The sequence below is a fragment of the Narcine bancroftii genome, chromosome 11 (assembly GCF_036971445.1).
Source record: "Narcine bancroftii isolate sNarBan1 chromosome 11, sNarBan1.hap1, whole genome shotgun sequence".
Classification (NCBI taxonomy): domain Eukaryota; kingdom Metazoa; phylum Chordata; class Chondrichthyes; order Torpediniformes; family Narcinidae; genus Narcine; species Narcine bancroftii.
Genome location: NC_091479.1, coordinates 11,207,140 through 11,228,142, shown reverse-complemented (window position 1 = coordinate 11,228,142; position 21,003 = coordinate 11,207,140). Strand labels below are relative to the sequence as shown.

The window sequence follows — 21,003 nt, the reverse complement described above, 5'->3', positions numbered from 1 at the left end:
CGGGCCGAACCCCCCCGGTTGGCTCCAGCATCTGGGTCCCGAGCGGGGGATCCGCCGGTGGTGGTGGGCCAGCTCCCCCGGCGGCCCGTGGAAGGGGGCGTCTGGGTCTCGCCACGGTTGGACGGCCGGCGTGGGCGCGGACCGCTGCGCTCCCACCTCGAAGCGATCCCCTTACTCATCACAGAGCAGGACTGGCCCAGCGGTGAGTGGGAAGGGAAAGGTCGAGGACCACTGACCCTGTTTGACCTGCTGAGTTTTGATGCATTCAGGAGCCTTTGAGCTCCTGGACCTTGTCCCCGATGGGAACAGAGTGAAGAGGGGTGCATTTTCTGTTTCTGAAGTTTATATTTGCAAGTTTTCTTTTTAAAAATCTCATCGCCTTCCGCGGGCTAATTGCAGATCGTCCTGTTGGCCAGGCGCTGAGCCGGGGGAGGGGGGTGGTGCGAACCACAGCCGGGAGCCCTTGACCGCAGCGTCAGCAGCCAATCGGCTGCTGACTGGTAGCTCTTTCGCCAGGGCTGTCGAGACCGGCTTCAGTGCGAGGCGAGCGATGGTGGGTCGCGCTTTGTGGCTGATGCCCTTGCTCTGCTGGCTCACCCTCGGCCAGACGGCAGAGTGGCCGCGCCGCAGGTTCGAGTACAAGTACAGCTTCAAGGGTCCCCACTTGGCGTGGCGGGACGGTTCCATTCCCTTCTGGACCAAGCATGGCAGTAAGTTCTACTTACTCTCCCCTCCTCCTGTCCCCTTTGGCAATTAACATTGCGAGACCCCCCCAAGCATGGCAGTAAGTTATACTTACTCTCCCCTCCTCCTGTCCCCTTTGGCAATTAACATTGCGAGACCCCCCCAAGCATGGCAGTAAGTTATACTTACTCTCCCCTCCTCCTGTCCCCTTTGGCAATTAACATTGCGAGACCCCCCCAAGCATGGCAGTAACTTATACTTACTCTCCCCTCCTCCTGTCCCCTTTGGCAATTAACATTGCGAGACCCCCCCAAGCATGGCAGTAAGTTATACTTACTCTCCCCTCCTCCTGTCCCCTTTGGCAATTAACAGTGCGAGACCCCCCCCCCCAAGCATGGCAGTAAGTTATACTTACTCTCCCCTCCTCCTGTCCCCTTTGGCAATTAACATTGCGAGACCCCCCCAAGCATGGCAGTAAGTTATACTTACTCTCCCCTCCTCCTGTCCCCTTTGGCAATTAACTTTGCGAGACCCCCCCAAGCATGGCAGTAAGTTATACTTACTCTCCCCTCCTCCTGTCCCCTTTGGCAATTAACATTGCGAGACCCCCCCCCAAGCATGGCAGTAAGTTATACTTACTCTCCCCTCCTCCTGTCCCCTTTGTCAATTAACAGTGCGAGACCCCCCCCCAAGCATGGCAGTAAGTTATACTTACTCTCCCCTCCTCCTGTCCCCTTTGGCAATTAACATTGCGAGACCCCCCCAAGCATGGCAGTAAGTTATACTTACTCTCCCCTCCTCCTGTCCCCTTTGGCAATTAACATTGCGAGACCCCCCCCCCAAGCATGGCAGTAAGTTATACTTACTCTCCCCTCCTCCTGTCCCCTTTGGCAATGAACAGTGCGAGACCCCCCCAAGCATGGCAGTAAGTTATACTTACTCTCCCCTCCTCCTGTCCCCTTTGGCAATTAACATTGCGAGACCCCCCCCAAGCATGGCAGTAAGTTATACTTACTCTCCCCTCCTCCTGTCCCCTTTGTCAATTAACAGTGCGAGACCCCCCCCCCCAAGCATGGCAGTAAGTTATACTTACTCTCCCCTCCTCCTGTCCCCTTTGGCAATTAACATTGCGAGACCCCCCCCCCAAGCATGGCAGTAAGTTATACTTACTCTCCCCTCCTCCTGTCCCCTTTGGCAATTAACATTGCGAGACCCCCCCAAGCATGGCAGTAAGTTATACTTACTCTCCCCTCCTCCTGTCCCCTTTGGCAATTAACAGTGCGAGACCCCCCCCCCCAAGCATGGCAGTAAGTTCTACTTACTCTCCCCTCCTCCTGTCCCCTTTGGCAATTAACATTGCGAGACCCCCCCAAGCATGGCAGTAAGTTATACTTACTCTCCCCTCCTCCTGTCCCCTTTGGCAATTAAAATTGCGAGACCCCCCCCAAGCATGGCACTAAGTTATACTTACTCTCCCCTCCTCCTGTCCCCTTTGGCAATTAAAATTGCGAGACCCCCCCCCAAGCATGGCAGTAAGTTATACTTACTCTCCCCTCCTCCTGTCCCCTTTGGCAATTAACATTGCGAGACCCCCCCCAAGCATGGCAGTAAGTTATACTTACTCTCCCCTCCTCCTGTCCCCTTTGGCAATTAACATTGCGAGACCCCCCCCAAGCATGGCAGTAAGTTATACTTACTCTCCCCTCCTCCTGTCCCCTTTGGCAATTAACATTGCGAGACCCCCCCCCAAGCATGGCAGTAAGTTATACTTACTCTCCCCTCCTCCTGTCCCCTTTGTCAATTAACAGTGCGAGACCCCCCCCCAAGCATGGCAGTAAGTTATACTTACTCTCCCCTCCTCCTGTCCCCTTTGGCAATTAACATTGCGAGACCCCCCCCCCAAGCATGGCAGTAAGTTATACTTACTCTCCCCTCCTCCTGTCCCCTTTGGCAATTAACATTGCGAGACCCCCCCAAGCATGGCAGTAAGTTTTACTTACTCTCCCCTCCTCCTGTCCCCTTTGGCAATTAACAGTGCGAGACCCCCCCCCCCAAGCATGGCAGTAAGTTCTACTTACTCTCCCCTCCTCCTGTCCCCTTTGGCAATTAACATTGCGAGACCCCCCCAAGCATGGCAGTAAGTTATACTTACTCTCCCCTCCTCCTGTCCCCTTTGGCAATTAAAATTGCGAGACCCCCCCCAAGCATGGCAGTAAGTTATACTTACTCTCCCCTCCTCCTGTCCCCTTTGGCAATTAAAATTGCGAGACCCCCCCCCAAGCATGGCAGTAAGTTATACTTACTCTCCCCTCCTCCTGTCCCCTTTGGCAATTAACATTGCGAGACCCCCCCCCAAGCATGGCAGTAAGTTATACTTACTCTCCCCTCCTCCTGTCCCCTTTGGCAATTAACATTGCGAGACCCCCCCCAAGCATGGCAGTAAGTTATACTTACTCTCCCCTCCTCCTGTCCCCTTTGGCAATTAACATTGCGAGACCCCCCCAAGCATGGCAGTAACTTATACTTACTCTCCCCTCCTCCTGTCCCCTTTGGCAATTAACATTGCGAGACCCCCCCAAGCATGGCAGTAACTTATACTTACTCTCCCCTCCTCCTGTCCCCTTTGGCAATTAACATTGCGAGACCCCCCCAAGCATGGCAGTAAGTTATACTTACTCTCCCCTCCTCCTGTCCCCTTTGGCAATTAACATTGCGAGACCCCCCCAAGCATGGCAGTAAGTTATACTTACTCTCCCCTCCTCCTGTCCCCTTTGGCAATTAACAGTGCGAGACCCCCCCCCCAAGCATGGCAGTAAGTTATACTTACTCTCCCCTCCTCCTGTCCCCTTTGGCAATTAACATTGCGAGACCCCCCCAAGCATGGCAGTAAGTTATACTTACTCTCCCCTCCTCCTGTCCCCTTTGGCAATTAACATTGCGAGACCCCCCCAAGCATGGCAGTAAGTTATACTTACTCTCCCCTCCTCCTGTCCCCTTTGGCAATTAACATTGCGAGACCCCCCCCAAGCATGGCAGTAAGTTATACTTACTCTCTCCTCCTCCTGTCCCCTTTGGCAATTAACATTGCGAGACCCCCCCAGGCATGGCAGTAAGTTATACTTACTCTCCCCTCCTCCTGTCCCCTTTGGCAATTAACATTGCGAGACCCCCCCAAGCATGGCAGTAAGTTATACTTACTCTCCCCTCCTCCTGTCCCCTTTGGCAATTAACATTGCGAGACCCCCCCAAGCATGGCAGTAAGTTATACTTACTCTCCCCTCCTCCTGTCCCCTTTGGCAATTAACATTGCGAGACCCCCCCAAGCATGGCAGTAAGTTATACTTACTCTCCCCTCCTCCTGTCCCCTTTGGCAATTAACATTGCGAGACCCCCCCAAGCATGGCAGTAAGTTATACTTACTCTCCCCTCCTCCTGTCCCCTGTGGCAATTAACATTGCGAGACCCCCCCCAAGCGTGGCAGTAAGTTATACTTACTCTCCCCTCCTCCTGTCCCCTTTGGCAATTAACATTGCGAGACCCCCCCCAAGCATGGCAGTAAGTTATACTTACTCTCCCCTCCTCCTGTCCCCTTTGGCAATTAACATTGCGAGACCCCCCCAAGCATGGCAGTAAGTTATACTTACTCTCCCCTCCTCCTGTCCCCTTTGGCAATTAACATTGCAAGACCCCCCAAAGCATGGCAGTAAGTTATACTTACTCTCCCCTCCTCCTGTCCCCTTTGGCAATTAACATTGCGAGACCCCCCCAAGCATGGCAGTAAGTTATACTTACTCTCCCCTCCTCCTGTCCCCTTTGGCAATTAACATTGCGAGACCCCCCCAAGCATGGCAGTAAGTTATACTTACTCTCCCCTCCTCCTGTCCCCTTTGGCAATTAACATTGCGAGACCCCCCCAAGCTTGGCAGTAAGTTATACTTACTCTCCCCTCCTCCTGTCCCCTTTGGCAATTAACATTGCGAGACCCCCCCCAAGCATGGCAGTAAATTATACTTACTCTCCCCTCCTCCTGTCCCCTTTGGCAATTAACATTGCGAGACCCCCCCAAGCATGGCAGTAAGTTATACTTACTCTCCCCTCCTCCTGTCCCCTTTGGCAATTAACATTGCGAGACCCCCCCAAGCATGGCAGTAAGTTATACTTACTCTCCCCTCCTCCTGTCCCCTTTGGCAATTAACATTGCGAGACCCCCCCAAGCATGGCAGTAAGTTATACTTACTCTCCCCTCCTCCTGTCCCCTTTGGCAATTAACATTGCGAGACCCCCCCAAGCATGGCAGTAAGTTATACTTACTCTCCCCTCCTCCTGTCCCCTTTGGCAATTAACATTGCGAGACCCCCCCAAGCATGGCAGTAAGTTATACTTACTCTCCCCTCCTCCTGTCCCCTTTGGCAATTAACATTGCGAGACCCCCCCAAGCATGGCAGTAAGTTATACTTACTCTCCCCTCCTCCTGTCCCCTTTGGCAATTAACATTGCGAGACCCCCCCCAAGCATGGCAGTAAGTTATACTTACTCTCCCCTCCTCCTGTCCCCTTTGGCAATTAACATTGCGAGACCCCCCAAAGCATGGCAGTAAGTTATACTTACTCTCCCCTCCTCCTGTCCCCTTTGGCAATTAACATTGTGAGACCCCCCCAAGCATGGCAGTAAGTTATACTTACTCTCCCCTCCTCCTGTCCCCTTTGGCAATTAACATTGCGAGACCCCCCCAAGCATGGCAGTAAGTTATACTTACTCTCCCATCCTCCTGTCCCCTTTGGCAATTAACATTGCGAGACCCCCCCAAGCATGGCAGTAAGTTATACTTACTCTCCCCTCCTCCTGTCCCCTTTGGCAATTAACATTGCGAAACCCCCCAAGCATGGCAGTAAATTATACTTACTCTCCCCTCCTCTTGTCCCCTTTGGCAATTAACATTGCGAGACCCCCCCAAGCATGGCAGTAAGTTATACTTACTCTCCCCTCCTCCTGTCCCCTTTGGCAATTAACATTGCGAGACCCCCCCAAGCATGGCAGTAAGTTATACTTACTCTCCCCTCCTCCTGTCCCCTTTGGCAATTAACATTGCGAGACCCCCCCAAGCATGGCAGTAAGTTATACTTACTCTCCCCTCCTCCTGTCCCCTTTGGCAATTAACATTGCGAGACCCCCCAAGCATGGCAGTAAGTTATACTGACTCTCCCCTCCTCCTGTCCCCTTTGGCAATTAACATTGCGAGACCCCCCCAAGCATGGCAGTAAGTTATACTTACTCTCCCCTCCTCCTGTCCCCTTTGGCAATTAACATTGCGAGACACCCCCCAAGCATGGCAGTAAGTTATACTTACTCTCCCCTCCTCCTGTCCCCTTTGGCAATTAACATTGCGAGACCCCTCCCAAGCATGGCAGTAAATTATACTTACTCTCCCCTCCTCCTGTCCCCTTTGGCAATTAACATTGCGAGACCCCCCCAAGCATGGCAGTAAGTTATACTTACTCTCCCCTCCTCCTGTCCCCTTTGGCAATTAACATTGCGAGACCCCCCCAAGCATGGCAGTAAGTTATACTTACTCTCCCCTCCTCCTGTCCCCTTTGGCAATTAACATTGCGAGACCCCCCCAAGCATGGCAGTAAGTTATACTTACTCTCCCCTCCTCCTGTCGCCTTTGGTAATTAACATTGCGAGACCCCCCTAAGCATGGCAGTAAGTTATACTTACTCTCCCCTCCTCCTGTCCCCTTTAGCAATTAACATTGCGAGACCCCCCCAAGCATGGCAGTAAGTTATACTTACTCTCCCCTCCTCCTGTCCCCTTTGGCAATTAACATTGCGAGACCCCCCCAAGCATGGCAGTAAGTTATACTTACTCTCCCCTCCTCCTGTCGCCTTTGGTAATTAACATTGCGAGACCCCCCTAAGCATGGCAGTAAGTTATACTTACTCTCCCCTCCTCCTGTCCCCTTTAGCAATTAACATTGCGAGACCCCCCCCAAGCATGGCAGTAAGTTATACTTACTCTCCCCTCCTCCTGTCCCCTTTGGCAATTAACATTGCGAGACCCCCCCCCCAAGCATGGCAGTAAGTTATACTTACTCTCCCCTCCTCCTGTCCCCTTTGGCAATTAACATTGCGAGACCCCCCCAAGCATGGCAGTAAGTTATACTTACTCTCCCCTCCTCCTGTCCCCTTTGGCAATTAACATTGCGAGACCCCCCCAAGCATGGCAGTAAGTTATACTTACTCTCCCCTCCTCCTGTCCCCTTTGGCAATTAACATTGCGAGACCCCCCCCCAAGCATGGCAGTAAGTTATACTTACTCTCCCCTCCTCCTGTCCCCTTTGGCAATTAACATTGCGAGACCCCCCCAAGCATGGCAGTAAGTTATACTTACTCTCCCCTCCTCCTGTCCCCTTTGGCAATTAACATTGCGAGACCCCCCCAAGCATGGCAGTAAGTTATACTTACTCTCCCCTCCTCCTGTCCCCTTTAGCAATTAACATTGCGAGACCCCCCCAAGCATGGCAGTAAGTTATACTTACTCTCCCCTCCTCCTGTCCCCTTTGGCAATTAACATTGCGAGACCACCACCCAAGCATGGCAGTAAGTTATACTTACTCTCCCCTCCTCCTGTCCCCTTTGGCAATTAACATTGCGAGACCCCCCCCCCCCAAGCATGGCAGTAAGTTATACTTACTCTCCCCTCCTCCTGTCCCCTTTGGCAAGACTCAATTAACATTGTGAGACCCCCCCAAGCATGGCAGTAAGTTATACTTACTCTCCCCTCCTCCTGTCCCCTTTGGCAATTAACATTGCGAGACCCCCAGTTGAACTAAAAGCAGCAGAAGGGGAAATGTCCATGTCAAGCCACCTCCCTCCTCCATCTCTTGGGGGGGTGGGGAGACACCCGTCCCGGTGGTCCTGGGATCTTTCCACGCCTGCACACAGCTTCAGGTTCGACCAGAGAGGCAGAGGCACTCATGGAGCATCATGAACCAGTCATGGTTCTGCAGCAGTAAGAATAAAAGAAGCTGCCCTTTGTGCTCGTCTTCAGCCTCCTCTACCTTTCCCCACTGCTCACAGAGGGAAGGGCGGTGGTGGGGTGGGGGTCCTTGAGGAGAGCGGCGGCTCTCTTGGTGGTGAATCTGTGGGACTTGTCGCAGGCGGTGGTGGAGGCCAGTGTGGGGGGTGGGGGACGACTTGGTTCTTGATTCGCCAGGGCATTAGGGGTCACGGGCAGTGGGGGAATGCCCACGAATGGGCGGCGCCGCGCTGTTGCGGCACCAGTGATTGGGATCGGGGTTTGAATCCCACGTGGTCTGTGAGCCCTTTGTACGTTCTCCCCGTGTCTGCGTGGGTTTCTTCCGATCTCCCCCCACCATTCAAAAACGTACCATGGGGGGTTGTAGGTCAGTTAGGTGTCATTGGAGAGCACGGGCTCATTGGTCAAAAGGGCCTGTTACCATGCTGTATGTCTAAATTTAGAATTTATCATTATTGAATGGTGGGGCAGACTCAATGGGCTGAATAGCTCAAGTATCTCATCGTCTTAATGACAAACAGGAGGTCACTCAGCCCATCTCATCCCAAGGGGCTAGTTCCAATCTCCCTCTTCTTGTCTCTTCACCTGTATCAGGCATAGCCAAGAACCATTGCAAAAAAAAAAAAATTGAGTGGGCCAAGCCGAAAATCCCTGTCTTGTATCTTGGTTCGTAATCCTTCAAACTACTGCGTACGGAATTTAAACTGGAGGTGAGGGAGGGTGTGCTTAAATCTTAAATTTAATTGGGTCTGGTTGTGTGAGTATGGGAGGGTGAAGATCAAGTCCATACCTTAATTGTGCAGGGGAAGGATGAATTGCTGTACACATCGGTCTTGGAAGATGGCAAGTGGAATCTAATTAGGGCATGGCCTGTTGTTTCTGCCATTCAGCAAGGCACGGGATGATCAGTCGCGTCCGTTGTTTTTGGGAGGGGGATGTCGATGAAAACCAGTGGAAATCCACATGGTCCATGGCAGAACATGCAAAGTCCACACCGATGGCACCTTCGGATCGGGTGAACGGTCTCTCGTGGACATTTTAACACCTAAAGACGTAGTTCGACCTGCCTCTTCTGTAACCTTGAAAATCAATCGATTGTGGGACTTCTTCACATTTTAAGTGTAATTGGAGATGTGTGCGTTGGCAGCTTAGAGTCCCGAGATGGTGGTGCAGCAGTCACTCACAGTGGCTTCTTTGGGGCCTGTTGGTTCTTTTACCATGCTGTTTGTAGTTGTTAATGTAGTTTTTTTAATGTAGCACCGCGGGCTTGGGGAAACATCTCATTTTTCTCTTAAAGTGACAGATAAAGCCTATGACGACTGCTACTACCCGAGGCGGTGGGGGGGTGGGGGGTTTGGAATTGTTGAGTTGAGAGGTAACGGCTGCGCCACGGTGTTTCAGCTGTCAGTGGCTTTTCATTGACTGTTGTGGCAAACCTAGATTTGGAAAGCCAACTGAAACAAATGTTTGCCTCGACTAGTCACCCAACTCCATCTTGTGTGGCTCAGCTTCCACCTGACTACTTTTTCCTCTGGTGTGAAACACAAAAGATGCTGTGATTGCAGTAAAAACGCACCGAAATGCTGAAGGAACTCAGCCGGCCTCTCAGTGTCCATACTGACGTTTCGGGCCTGAGCCTTTCGTCAAGGAATGGGAAAAAGCAGGCGGGTGCCTGAATAAAAGCCCTGGCTGGGAGTGCAGAGCAACAGATAAAAGGTATGGAGAGGAGGCCAGAGAGAGAGGGATAGAGGAAAAGTGAGAATTGATAAGGGGAAGGGGGGGCATTGGCTCTGTGAATCCAAGAGTTGGGGTAAAGGCGATAGAGGGAAGAGGGAAACAGCTACAAGGAAGAAGATGGGGTGGTGGTTTCTAATGGAAACTGGAGAAGTTGATGTTTAATGACATCCGGTTGGTTGGAGGGGGCCCAGATGGAAGATGAGGTGTTGTTCTTATTCCAATTTGCCGTTGTTCTCAGTCTGGCAGTGCATGAGACCATGGACAGCCATGTCAGCAAGGGAATTGAAATGGGTGGCCACTGGGAGATCCACGCTATTGCGGTGGACAAAGCCAAGGTGCTCAACAAAGTGATCTCCCAGACTGCGCACAGCCTCTCCAATGTAGAGGAGACCATACGGGAACACCGGGTGCAGTCGATGATCTTTGAAGATTCACAAGTGAAGTGTTGCTTCACTTTGGAAGGACTGCTTGGGGTCCCAAATGGTGCGGACACACGTAGCATCTCCTGCGGTGACAGTGGTAGGTGCCAAGGGGGTGATTGGTAGGGAGGGAGGATTGGATGAAGGAATCATGGAGGAAGAGGTCCCTGCAGAAGGAGAGGGGAAGATGTGTCTGGTGGTGGGATTATGTTGTTGGTGGTAGAAATGGTGAAGGAAGATGTGGAGGCTGGTGGGGTGGTAGGTGATGACAAGGGGAATGCTGTCCTTATTGCAGATAAGGTTTTTTCCTCTCTCTCTCTCTTTGGCACCTGTCAATCAACTGCTCCTGTCTGTCATTCTGGGCATCTTAGCCAGTTTTAATGCTTCCACGTTGTTATTTGTGGGAGGTGCCAGTGTGAATGTTGATTTACAACTTTGTGGTGATTGAAGGAGTTGGGATGTTCTGGTAAAGTTGTGTAAGACATCTGGAGGATTGAAACATAGAAACATAGAAGATAGGAGCAGGAGTAGGTCATTCGACCCTTCGAGCCTGCTCCGCCATTCAACGAGATCATGGCTGATCTTAAAGTTCAATACCCCGTCCCCGCCTTATCTCCGTAACCTTTAATACCTTTATACTGAAGAAATAGATCTAATTCCCTCTTAAATAGATTTAATGAACCTGCCTCTACTGCCTTCTGTGGCAACGAATTCCACAGATTCACCACCCTCTGGGTAAAGAAATTCCTCCTCATCTCGATCCTAAATGGTTTGCCTATTATCCTCAAACCATGGCCCCGGGTTCTGGATTTTCCCACCATTGCAAACATCCCATCTGCATCCATTCTGTCCAGACCTGCCAGAATTCTATATGTCTCTATGAGATCCCCTCTCAATCTTCTAAACTCCAGCGAGTACAATCCCAATTTGCACAATCTTTCCTCCTAAGTCATTCCTGCCATTCCAGGTATCAGCCTGGTGAATCGCCTCTGCACTCCCTCCATTGCAAGAACATCCTTCCTTAGATAAGGTGACCAAAACTGCACACAATACTCCAGGTGGGGTCTCACCAAGGCCCTGTACAGCTACAGTAAGGTATCCTTGTTCCTATACTCAAACCCTCTTGATATGAAGGCCAACATACCATTTGCATCTGTGGGCAGTTTTGGTCACCAAACTACAGGAAAGATATCAATAAGATTGAAAGAGTGCAGAGATTTACTGGGATGTTGCCTCGACTTCAGGAACTGAGTTACAGGGAAAGGTTAGGACTTTATTTCCTGGAATGTAGAAGAATGAGGGGATATTTGATAGAGGTATTTAAAATTATGAGGGGCACAGACAGAGTGAACGTAGGCAGGCTTTTTCCAATGAGGGTAGGTGAGGTACAAACCAGCAGACGTGGGTTTAGGGTGAAAGGGGAAAAGTTTAGAGGGAACATGAGGGGGAACTTCTTCACACAGAGTGTTGGAAGTGGGGAACAAGCTGCCAGCTGAAGTGGTGAATGTGCCCTCAGTTTTTTTACCATTTGTGGTGGTATGATTATGTTCACAGGCTGGCCCGCCCTCTGGGCGTTTCCCTGTCCTTAACTCCTCGCTGGTCCTGCTCATGTGACCCCAGGCCATAAAGGACGAGTCCCCTCTCCTTCCCGCTCATTTCCGAGCCTTGGACCCGGGCCAGCAGTCTCTAGTACAATAAAGCCTATCGTTCTCCTCAGTCTTTGCGTCGTAATTGGGAGTACTGATAGCGCCCAATAACATTTTGGCAGATACATGGATGGGAAGGGTGTGGAGGGCTGTCGTTGAGGTGCAGGTCAGTGGGACGAAGCAGAAAAATAGTTTGGCACAGACTAGAAGGGCCTGTTTCTGAGCTGCAAGGTTTTACGGTTCTATTATGGGATGCATTTGACCTGGGCACCTGTAATCTGACTGTGGCTTTTGTTAAAGAATCATCAGATCCACCTGAGTTGGGGTGAGGCTTTGCCGAGGAGGAGTTTTCAGCCATGCAGCTATCTCGCAGCATTACAATGGAGTGTTGACCTCTCTTTCCCTGCCTGGTGTGATACTTGACTCCACAAGCTGTCTCTGCGACCTTCCCCTTGGAGACTCCAGAAGGAAATGCATACTAAACTTAAGACTTCTGAATCACATTTTGGGGGCAGGTCGCATTTTAAATCCAGTCTATCAATGTTTCCTTGTCCTGATTTTGAAGGTGCCATCTTTGGATGTTAAACCGAGGCCTTGTCTACTCTCATGGACAAATAGAATAAATCCCTGGGCTCTGATTTTAGGGAGGAGGTAAGCGCTTTGTAAAACCTGAAACAGCCCCTGGTATCTGGCACCTATGGAGATTGGTAGATGCCAGATAAGTGAATTTGCCGGTTGCTTGAGATTGCGTGGATTGATGAACTGGCCATTAGGGGACTGTTTTGTCTTTTTTTAACCCATTTGTTTTTAATTTGCTGTTGCTTGAATTCAAGACAACAGGGATTTTACTGTATTTATCTCGTGAAATTACTTGAATGGATGATCTGGTCAGTATTCCCTGTGCGAATCATGACCTCATTGTTCCCTGCAATTTGAAATCCAAAGCCTTAGAACAACAACAATCCAAATCTTTTCCCAGGGTAAAAATGTCTCACACGAGAGGATTTGTGTTTCAGTGTTTGGGGGGGGGGGGTTTAACTTGAAAGGAGATGTCCGGGGCAAGTTGTTTTGCACAGGGTACCAGCAACTGGATGCCAGGTGTAGAGTTGCAAGCAGATACAGTAGTAAGAGTCTTCTTGACCAGCCATTCTCAACCTTAGTTTTTTTGCTATGGCCACCTTAGGAGCCTGCTCAATGTTTCTGGGCCCCTTCCCTGAGAAGCACTCAAGTTTAGTTGGTTGCTTCCGTACTTCGCTCCGACCCACTGCATAAAATTTTTTTTTACGATTTCAGCCCGTGGCCTGCCTTAAATGTGCCGTGGCCTCCAGGATGGACCCCATTGAGAATGGTTATTTGAGGTAGACACAGCGAACAGAGGGGTGTATATTATGTACAAGGAGCAGAGTTTTAAACTGGAGATGAGGCTTCATGTAGATGTGGCCTGTTTCTATACTATCTGTTAGCCCTAACCACTCAATACTTGCATTTTTTAATTTTTAAAAGAAATTTAGACAGTAACAGGCCATTTCGGTCCATGCCACCTAATTAACCTACAACCCCCAGTATGTTTTTGAGCAGATGGAGGAAAACTGGAGCCCCCCCTCCCCCGGGAAAAGCACGCACTGAGACACTGGGAAAAACGTACAAACTCCTTGCAGACAGTGCGGGATTCAAACCCAGGTCCTGATTGTCTGCGCTGCACTATTAGCCACTCTAACCGTGCTGCCCTTGCTCAGCTCTCATCTGATGGTGCAGGATAGAATCAGCCTGTGCTCCTCGGGGAAGGAAACAGGCAATCCGGTTTGGGCTTGCACATGAATCAAGGTCCACGTGGGTACTTGAATGTTCACTGAAAGAGTCAAGACAACTTTTCCATTCAAGGGTACACAAGGATGGGAAATAAATAGTAGGGCATCATGCTCTCGTCCCATTATTAAAAGTAATTTGGATTCTACCTATGGCATGAGAAGGATTTTCTTTCTTGAATATTGCTCTGCATTAATTAGTGTGAACATTCTATGAACGTTCCGATGTTACGAGTCCAAAGAACCCAAAACCCAGCAGCAATAGACATTCACCAAGACAAGTGGTTTTTAAAACAAAAGTTATTTTTAATAAACTTTAAACATGAAAGTAGAATCAAACTTTAACTTAATCCTATACTTAACAACCCAAATTAACCCCCTTCTAATTCTAAGCGCACGTGTATGTCATGTGTATGTAAATTTAAGAAAAGTTCTTTGGTTCACACTTCAATCTCACTTCTCCTTCTTCCAATTTCTCTGGATGCAGGCAATTCTTATATTGTGCTCAGAATTTAACATGTATAAAGTTCACCAGGCTTTGGTGTTTGAAAGGTAAATGTTTACTGCTCAGGAAGGTTCTTGTAGGGTGTGCAGAGAGAGATTTGTTGTTCCAGGATTTCCACAACTGAGGTACCACCTCAAGGTCTCGCTGATGAAACTTGCCCCATCAGGGTTTTCCAGATGGTAACCTCTTTCTTTCAGGTTACCACAGAGTTCCATTCCTCTTATTCCAAGAGAAACATCAGACAGATCGCACTTCCAGCCATCCACTGCTCTGGAACTTTGTTTCCAACCAGCTCTTCCTGACTTGCACTGTTCAGCTGCTTTAGTGTCACACACACGAGCTGACTGAGAGCTTCTCCTCTCTCTCTCTCCAACTAAAACTTCCAGCAAAACCATGTGATTCACTCACTTGCAAAACCCCCACCTTCTTCAGCAAACAGGAGTTCGTCCTTCTGCTCAAGCTGTTGTTAGATAAACAAAAACCAGGAGTGACCTTCCTGTAAGCACCCTTCAGAAAGGTACTTGTAGCTATCCTGGCACCAGTTCATAATAATGGTCATTCATTTTATGAAGTCAGTTCAATTAACACCTACTTGTGAAGGTGCATAACATTCTCCAGAGATCTTCAATATTTCTTCAGTCGTTCAAATAAGATCTGTTTTAAAATGTGTGTATGGATGTAACCTACTCTAAATCTTACCAAAAGCCCCTCAAATATTACCAAATTCTCCCAAAATATTTATCCATTACACCGATCATTGAACCAACTCCAGAAGTCTCTGTATCCATTGATTCTCTGTGAAGGTATATTTCGATTTAGAAATGCATCAAGGTTAGTATTGCGGTTAGTGCGTGCTGTCTGTAAGGAGTTTGTACGTTCTCCCCGCATCTGCTTGGGTTTCCTCATGGCATCCCACCCTTCAAAATGTACCAGGGGTTGTTAGTTAATTGGGTGGCACTGGCTCGGGGGGCCAGAAGGACCTGTTACTGTACTGTATGTCTAAATTAAATCACCCAAGAAGGAATGTGAAATGGAATTAGTATTGAGTATTGGAGTTGGAATGTTATGGTAAAGTTGTATAAGCCACTGGTGAGGCCACATTTAGGGAATTGTGTGCAGGTTTGGTCGTCAAACTACAGGAAAGATATCAACAAGATTGAAAGAGAGCTGAGAGGATTTGCTGGGATGTTGCTGGGACTTGAGGAACTGGATTAAAGGGAGAGATTAAACAGGTTAGGACTTTATTCCCTGGAGCATAGAAGAATGAGGGGAGATTTGATGGAGGTATGGAGATGTATGAGTACATACAAGCAGGCTTTTTCCACTGAGGTTAGCAGTGGACATGGATTAAAGATGAAAGGGGAAATGTTTAAGGAGAACATTCGGGTGAATTTGTTCACACAGAGAGCAGTGAGAGTGTAGAACGAGATGCTAGCTGCAGGGTCAATTTTAACATTGAAGAAAGATTTGGACAGGTGCATGGATGTAAGGGATATGGTCTGAGTCCAGGCCAGTGGGAGCAGGCAGAGTGTAATAGAAGGGGCCTGTTTGCTGTGCTCTAATGTTCTATGAAAGATTTGTATTGTAGAAGGCAATGTTTATACACACTGGGAGTTGTGATTACAGACTTCAGATTGGGACCTGTGGTGAGATTATAGACTATCAAGCTAATTAAAAAAGACAGGTTAGTCTAATCCAATGACGGCATCGAAGTGCTATACAATGCAACATCCTGTAAAGAACTGTGTATGGGATTAAAATAAGAGATACTCTGATACACCAAAGTTGTAAGGTTCCTGATATTCACATGAGACTTTACAATTGGGGTGGCCAACCTTTTAATTTTTAATGTAGACATATAGCATGGCAACAGGCCATTTCGGCCCACGGGTCCATGCTGCCCAGTTAACCTACCCCCACCCCGGTACAGACCTGCGGTCCGAGATGACCTGTGTGTCCAAATTAAAAGCTGGCCACCCCTGCTTTACATGGTGACACAGCTGGCCATTTTGTTCCATCGCTTTAACCATTCCTCTTTCCCTCTTTTCCAGATACCCTTCCGAGTGCAGAAAAAGTCAGAATTGTCCCTTCGATACGAAGCCAAAGTGGATCCGTTTGGACCAAGAACAGTGTAGCTTTTGAAAATTGGGACGTGCACGTTGCTTTTCGGATAATCGGCAGGAACCAAATAGGCGCCGATGGGCTGGTGCGTGTCTTTGTTCAGTAAGCTCCAGGGCCTTGGAGTGGTTTCCAAAAGCCTGAGAAGTTTGCATCTTGGGGGACAGAGTTAATGACAGCTTTATAACGCACTCACTGTTTCAGTATGATGCAGTCTCCTCTGTGTGGGGTGTTTGCTGGGACATGCATTGGTGCTCTGGATTTGTCTATAGGCGCTAACCAATTTAGGCAGCCAGATTTCCATCCTTTTAAACCACAAGGAGTTTCTGCACTGGAGATGAGCTGTGTACGTTGATAAGGAGTGTCTAGTTAACAGAGAGTAAATCAATTACTGCTGAATCACAGCTCCGTTTCAGTCCGTCTGTGTGCATGTGGGTTTTACAATAAGTACAGCAAAATCTCTGTTAGCCGGAATTCAAACAACTGGCAGTCACAAGCAACTGGCCAAAAATAGGGCAAAAAGTACAAAAATTTAAAATTAACGGTCCTCGAGGTTAGTTTGCCAATCGTGCAACACGTGTTCCCAAGCAACTGGCAAATTTATTTATCTGGCATTACCAAATCCCATAGGTACCGGGTACTGGGAGGGTTTTACTGTACTCCAGTTTCTTCCCACTTTCCAAAGGCGTGAGGATTGGTTAGAATCAGGTTTATTGTTATGACCATGTGTCGTGAAATTTGTTGCTTTGCGACAGCAAAATTACTATAAAATTACAATTGAGTAAACACAAGATTTACAAAAGTAAATAAGTAGTGGAAAAAAAGTGAGGTAGTGTTCATGCTTTTGTTGTTTAAAGATCTGAAGGCAGAGGGGATGAAGCTGTTCCGTTGAGTGTTGGTCACCGCAAGTTATCTGTTTCTGTAGATACCTGGTAAAACAAAGGGGAGTTGGTTGGTGGACAGTTGAGAGAAAATGTTTGTTTATTATCATCCGATTGTACAAGTACAACATGACAAAACACCGTTCTCCGGCCCTCGGTGCAAAACACGTAGATGCACAACCAGACATAACACGCATACAGAGAAACAATGTATACATAGGCCAAATATGTATATAAAAAAATAAATAGTTTAGTAAATATTAGAGTCTCAGATGGCAGTTAGGACCACAACATTACAGCCCAGAAAATAGACCATTCGGCCCTTCTAGTCTGTGCCAAAACATCACTCTGCTAAGTCCCACTGACCTGTACCCACTCCATAACCATCCAGACCTCCCCCATCATTGTATCTATCCAATTTATTCTTAAAATTTGAGAGTGAGCCCGCATTTTCCCTGTCAGATGGCAGCTCATTCCACACTCTCGCTACTCCAGGTTCAGGAACAGCTGCTCCCCCTCCACCCTCAGACTCCTCAACAACAAACTCAATCAGAGACTAAGGACGCTTACTTGTGCACTTTATTGATTTTTCTCCGTATTGCACAGTCAGTTTGTTTATATTTTATTTACTTGTGTCCGTTGAGTGCAGTTTCTTGTGCACTGCCATTGGGGCCATTCTGCCTCGCCTGCAGGAAAAAGAATTTCAGGGTTGTATGCGATGTCATGTATGTACTCAGGCAATAAATCTGAATCTCAAGGCGCAGCGAATCCTGAAGTGAGCATTCAATCTGGGTAACTCTTGTGGAAAACAAGAATGTGGCTCAAAATGGCTTCTTCCACTGCAGGCCATATGGTACACCAAGGAGAGGGGGACAATGGGACCAGTCTATGGAGCAGATGACCACTGGCACGGTGTCGGCATTTTCTTCGATACTTTTGACAACGACGGCAGTGTAAGTGCATGAGAGGGGAATTTTGATGAATTCATTTTGGAAGTAATGAGGGGCGGATTTGTTCAAGGTGGGTCATATTAGAACACAGAAGAGTACAGCACAGGGAACTTCATCCAATGTGTCTGCCCCACACACGATATCCAAATTAAACTAAGATTCTGCTTGTGTATGACACAAACCTCTTCATTCCCTGCATGTTCTTGTGTGCATCTCAAAACCTCTTGAGCGCTACGATTCTGTGAGACATGACTTTATGGAGGTGCATAAGATTATGAGGGACACAGATCGGGTGAACAGGCAGCTCCTTTCCCACGGGGTGGTGTTGGCCAATGCCAGAAGTTGAGTGGAGGAAATTTTAGCACAATGGTCCGCAGCCTTTTATTCCACTCGCGTACCACCTCAAGTAATCCCTTATTAACCACAGAGCACCTATAACCTGGGTTTAACAGTGGTGTCAGGGGTAGATGTTTTACACCGAGTGGTGGGCTCCCACAATGCGTTGCTGGGGGCAGAGGTGGAGGGTGATCTAATAGGGACTCCCTGGGGGCCATTTAAGTAAAAGCCTTGTTTTCCTCTTGCCTGCCTCAACATAAATTTTTTTTTATTGTAGTCGGTAGGAGAGAGAAGTATGGAAGAAACCAAAACTGGTAAACTTGGGGCAGAGTCCTCGGGGGTCCAAAGCCAGGAAAAAAGGTTGAACATGGCTGGTTTAAAAGACACTTAGATCGACAGGTGGATGTAGCTTAAAGGAGAGAGTTAGGGCAGTGAGATTGAGAAGGGTTAGAATGGTGGTGGAGTAGGTGTGTACAGGTCAGCACAACATTGAGGACTGAAGGGTCTGGGCTGCATTATGTTCTGTCCTGCTTCAACCATGACCCTTGGATGGATTAAACGCCACCTTCCATTTAGAAACGGGCCCCGCTAGCCCCTATAGTCTGCGACAAACCACTTTTTTCTTGTCTAGTCCCACTGACCTGCACTCAATCCACGGCCCTCAATGCCTCTCCCATTTATATACTTGTCCAAATTTCCCTTAAATGTTAAAATCGAGCCCGCATCTACCACTTCAACTGGAAGCTCGCTCCACACTCCCACCACTCTCGTGTGAAGAAGTTCCCCCTAAACCTTTTCCCCTTTCACTCTTAACCCATGTTCTCTTGTTTGAATTTCACCTACCCTCAGTTGAAAAAGCCTACCTACATTTACTGTCTGTCCCCCTCATAATTTTAAATACCTCTATCAAATCACCCCTCATTCTTCTACGCTTCATGTTTAACTTTTCCCTGTAGCTCAGTCCATGAAGTCCAGACAACATCCTAGTAAATCTTTTCTGCACTCTCGCTTCTATCTTATTGATATCCATCCTGTAGTTAGGTGATACAATCCTCCAAAATTGGCTTCACCAATATCTTGTACAATTTTACCATAGCATCCCAACTCCTGTACTTAATACGTTGATTTATGAATCTGCTAAAAGCTTTCTTTACAACCCTATCCACATGTGATGCCACTTTCAGGGAATGATGTATCTGTACTTCCAGATCCCTCTGTTCTACCGCACTTCTCACTGCCCTGCCATTTACCGTGTGCGTCCTTTCTTGGTTTGTCCTTCTAATATGCAACACCTCACACTTATCTGCATTAGATTCCACCTGCCATTTTTACCAGCCGCATAATTTGTAACTGATGTACATCTGGCTGGATTATTATAGAAAGCTTTCGATCCACAAGGTAAAAGTTTGCTTAACACTAATCCACATGTCGCTCTTTTGTTGCTGTCTAGAAAAACAATCCAATCGTACTTGTGGTACAAAATGATGGACAGCTCACGTACGATCACATGAAGTGAGTTGGCATTTAATACTTGGTATTAACTTGAAAATTGTTTGATATATTAAAAAAATACAAACTGACCTCCAGCTGAAAACACTGACTACAAAATTTTTCAAAAGGTTCGCTTCCTGAAGATAAACTAGATAAACTGGGGATTACAGTAGATGAATTCAAGTTGAACAACGATAATTTCAGATTTGATGTATCATGTAGGAAGTTAGAGAAACATTAAATGAACTTCTATTGACTTTAGTGTGTTTAATCACATCGTGATGCTGTCACATTGCATCAGTTCAACTGACCTAAAAATACTTTGCCGCTGATTTTCGTCTGTTCTCTGCATCTGATGCCTCTCATGTCAATGTCCAACAATAGTCGGCCAGCGTTGATGGATTCCAGTTGCCTGATACCGCTCTTCCATGGTTGCAATGTCCTGGTGAAACCTTTTGCTGTGTTCGTCACTGACTGCACCAAGATCAGTCAAGTGTGGAAGTAGAAGATGAATTTTCAATGACATGTAGCACTTCATGTGTGCTTGAAGTAGACTTCACATGTGACAGGAAATCACAAAAATAGGTTGTGATAAAAATACCTCTAGATTCTGATGCAAGTAGTTTTCTTGAAGGGAAAACTTTTACTAAATATAAGCATTGAGAACTTTTTAGAATAGTATGGTACAAGCAAATCTTTGTTCCTCCTGTCAGTATGAAAGGAGATGGAGGCATATTGACCAGTTGTTCTCAATCATTTCTCACCTGGGGCGAGGAGATCGCTTTGTTGAGCACCTCGGCTCTGTCCGCCACAATAGCGTGGATCTCCCAGTGGCCACCCATTTCAATTCCCCATCCCATTCCCTTGCCGACGTGCCTGTCCACGTTCTCATGTACTGCCAGACTGAGACCACCAGCAAATTGGAGGAACAGCCCCTCGTCTTCTGACTGGGCACCCTCCAACTGGATGGCATTAACATCGACTTCTCTGGCTTTTGTTAACCCACCCCCTCCTCCCACTTCCTCCTGTGCCTTTCCCCCAGCTCTGTCTCTCTCTCTCTCTCCGCCTCCTTTCACACAGATGAAATAAATTCTCACCTTTCCCAGTTCCTATCCAAATAACAGCTTTTGTTGGTTTGGGCTCCTCTCCCAGCTGGCACTGCCTCTATTCTAAGATTTCTTGTTTTCTGCTTACTCCTTGAAGAAGGGCTCAGGCCCGAAACATCGACAATATATCCTTATTTCCTATGGACGCTGAGTTCCTCCAGCATTTTGATGTCTTTTTACATTTCTCATCTGGAGTCCACCTTAAGTATTCCTTGACTTATCGAGGACCTTGCACAACCAACTCGCTGAACTCCTATAGTAAACTCGCAGACCCCAGAGGTGCGGTG

The 21,003-nt window shown here is 48.0% G+C and overlaps 1 protein-coding gene and 1 long non-coding RNA gene across 3 annotated transcripts in view; one reads left to right on the top strand and one right to left on the bottom strand.

The window, feature by feature from the left end:
- Positions 1 to 427: 427 nt before the first annotated feature.
- Positions 428 to 21,003, top strand: part of LOC138745514 (protein ERGIC-53-like) — a 61,629-nt gene continuing 41,053 nt past the window's right edge. Inside the window, exons 1-4 of one of the 2 annotated variants that reach the window (XM_069902605.1) lie at positions 428 to 710; positions 15,886 to 16,040; positions 17,679 to 17,786; positions 19,570 to 19,631. In XM_069902605.1, the coding sequence (XP_069758706.1) occupies positions 551 to 710; positions 15,886 to 16,040; positions 17,679 to 17,786; positions 19,570 to 19,631 (485 nt within the window). In that variant the 5' untranslated portion in view covers positions 428 to 550. The remainder of the gene's footprint in view (positions 711 to 15,885; positions 16,041 to 17,678; positions 17,787 to 19,569; positions 19,632 to 21,003) is intronic. The other variant, XM_069902604.1, reaches the window with a different exon arrangement.
- On the bottom strand, positions 16,802 to 20,074 carry LOC138745515 (uncharacterized). The gene is made up of 3 exons (XR_011346315.1): positions 19,922 to 20,074; positions 17,404 to 17,519; positions 16,802 to 16,881 (listed from the first exon to the last, which is right to left on the bottom strand). It is a non-coding gene; the product is annotated as an uncharacterized lncRNA (long non-coding RNA).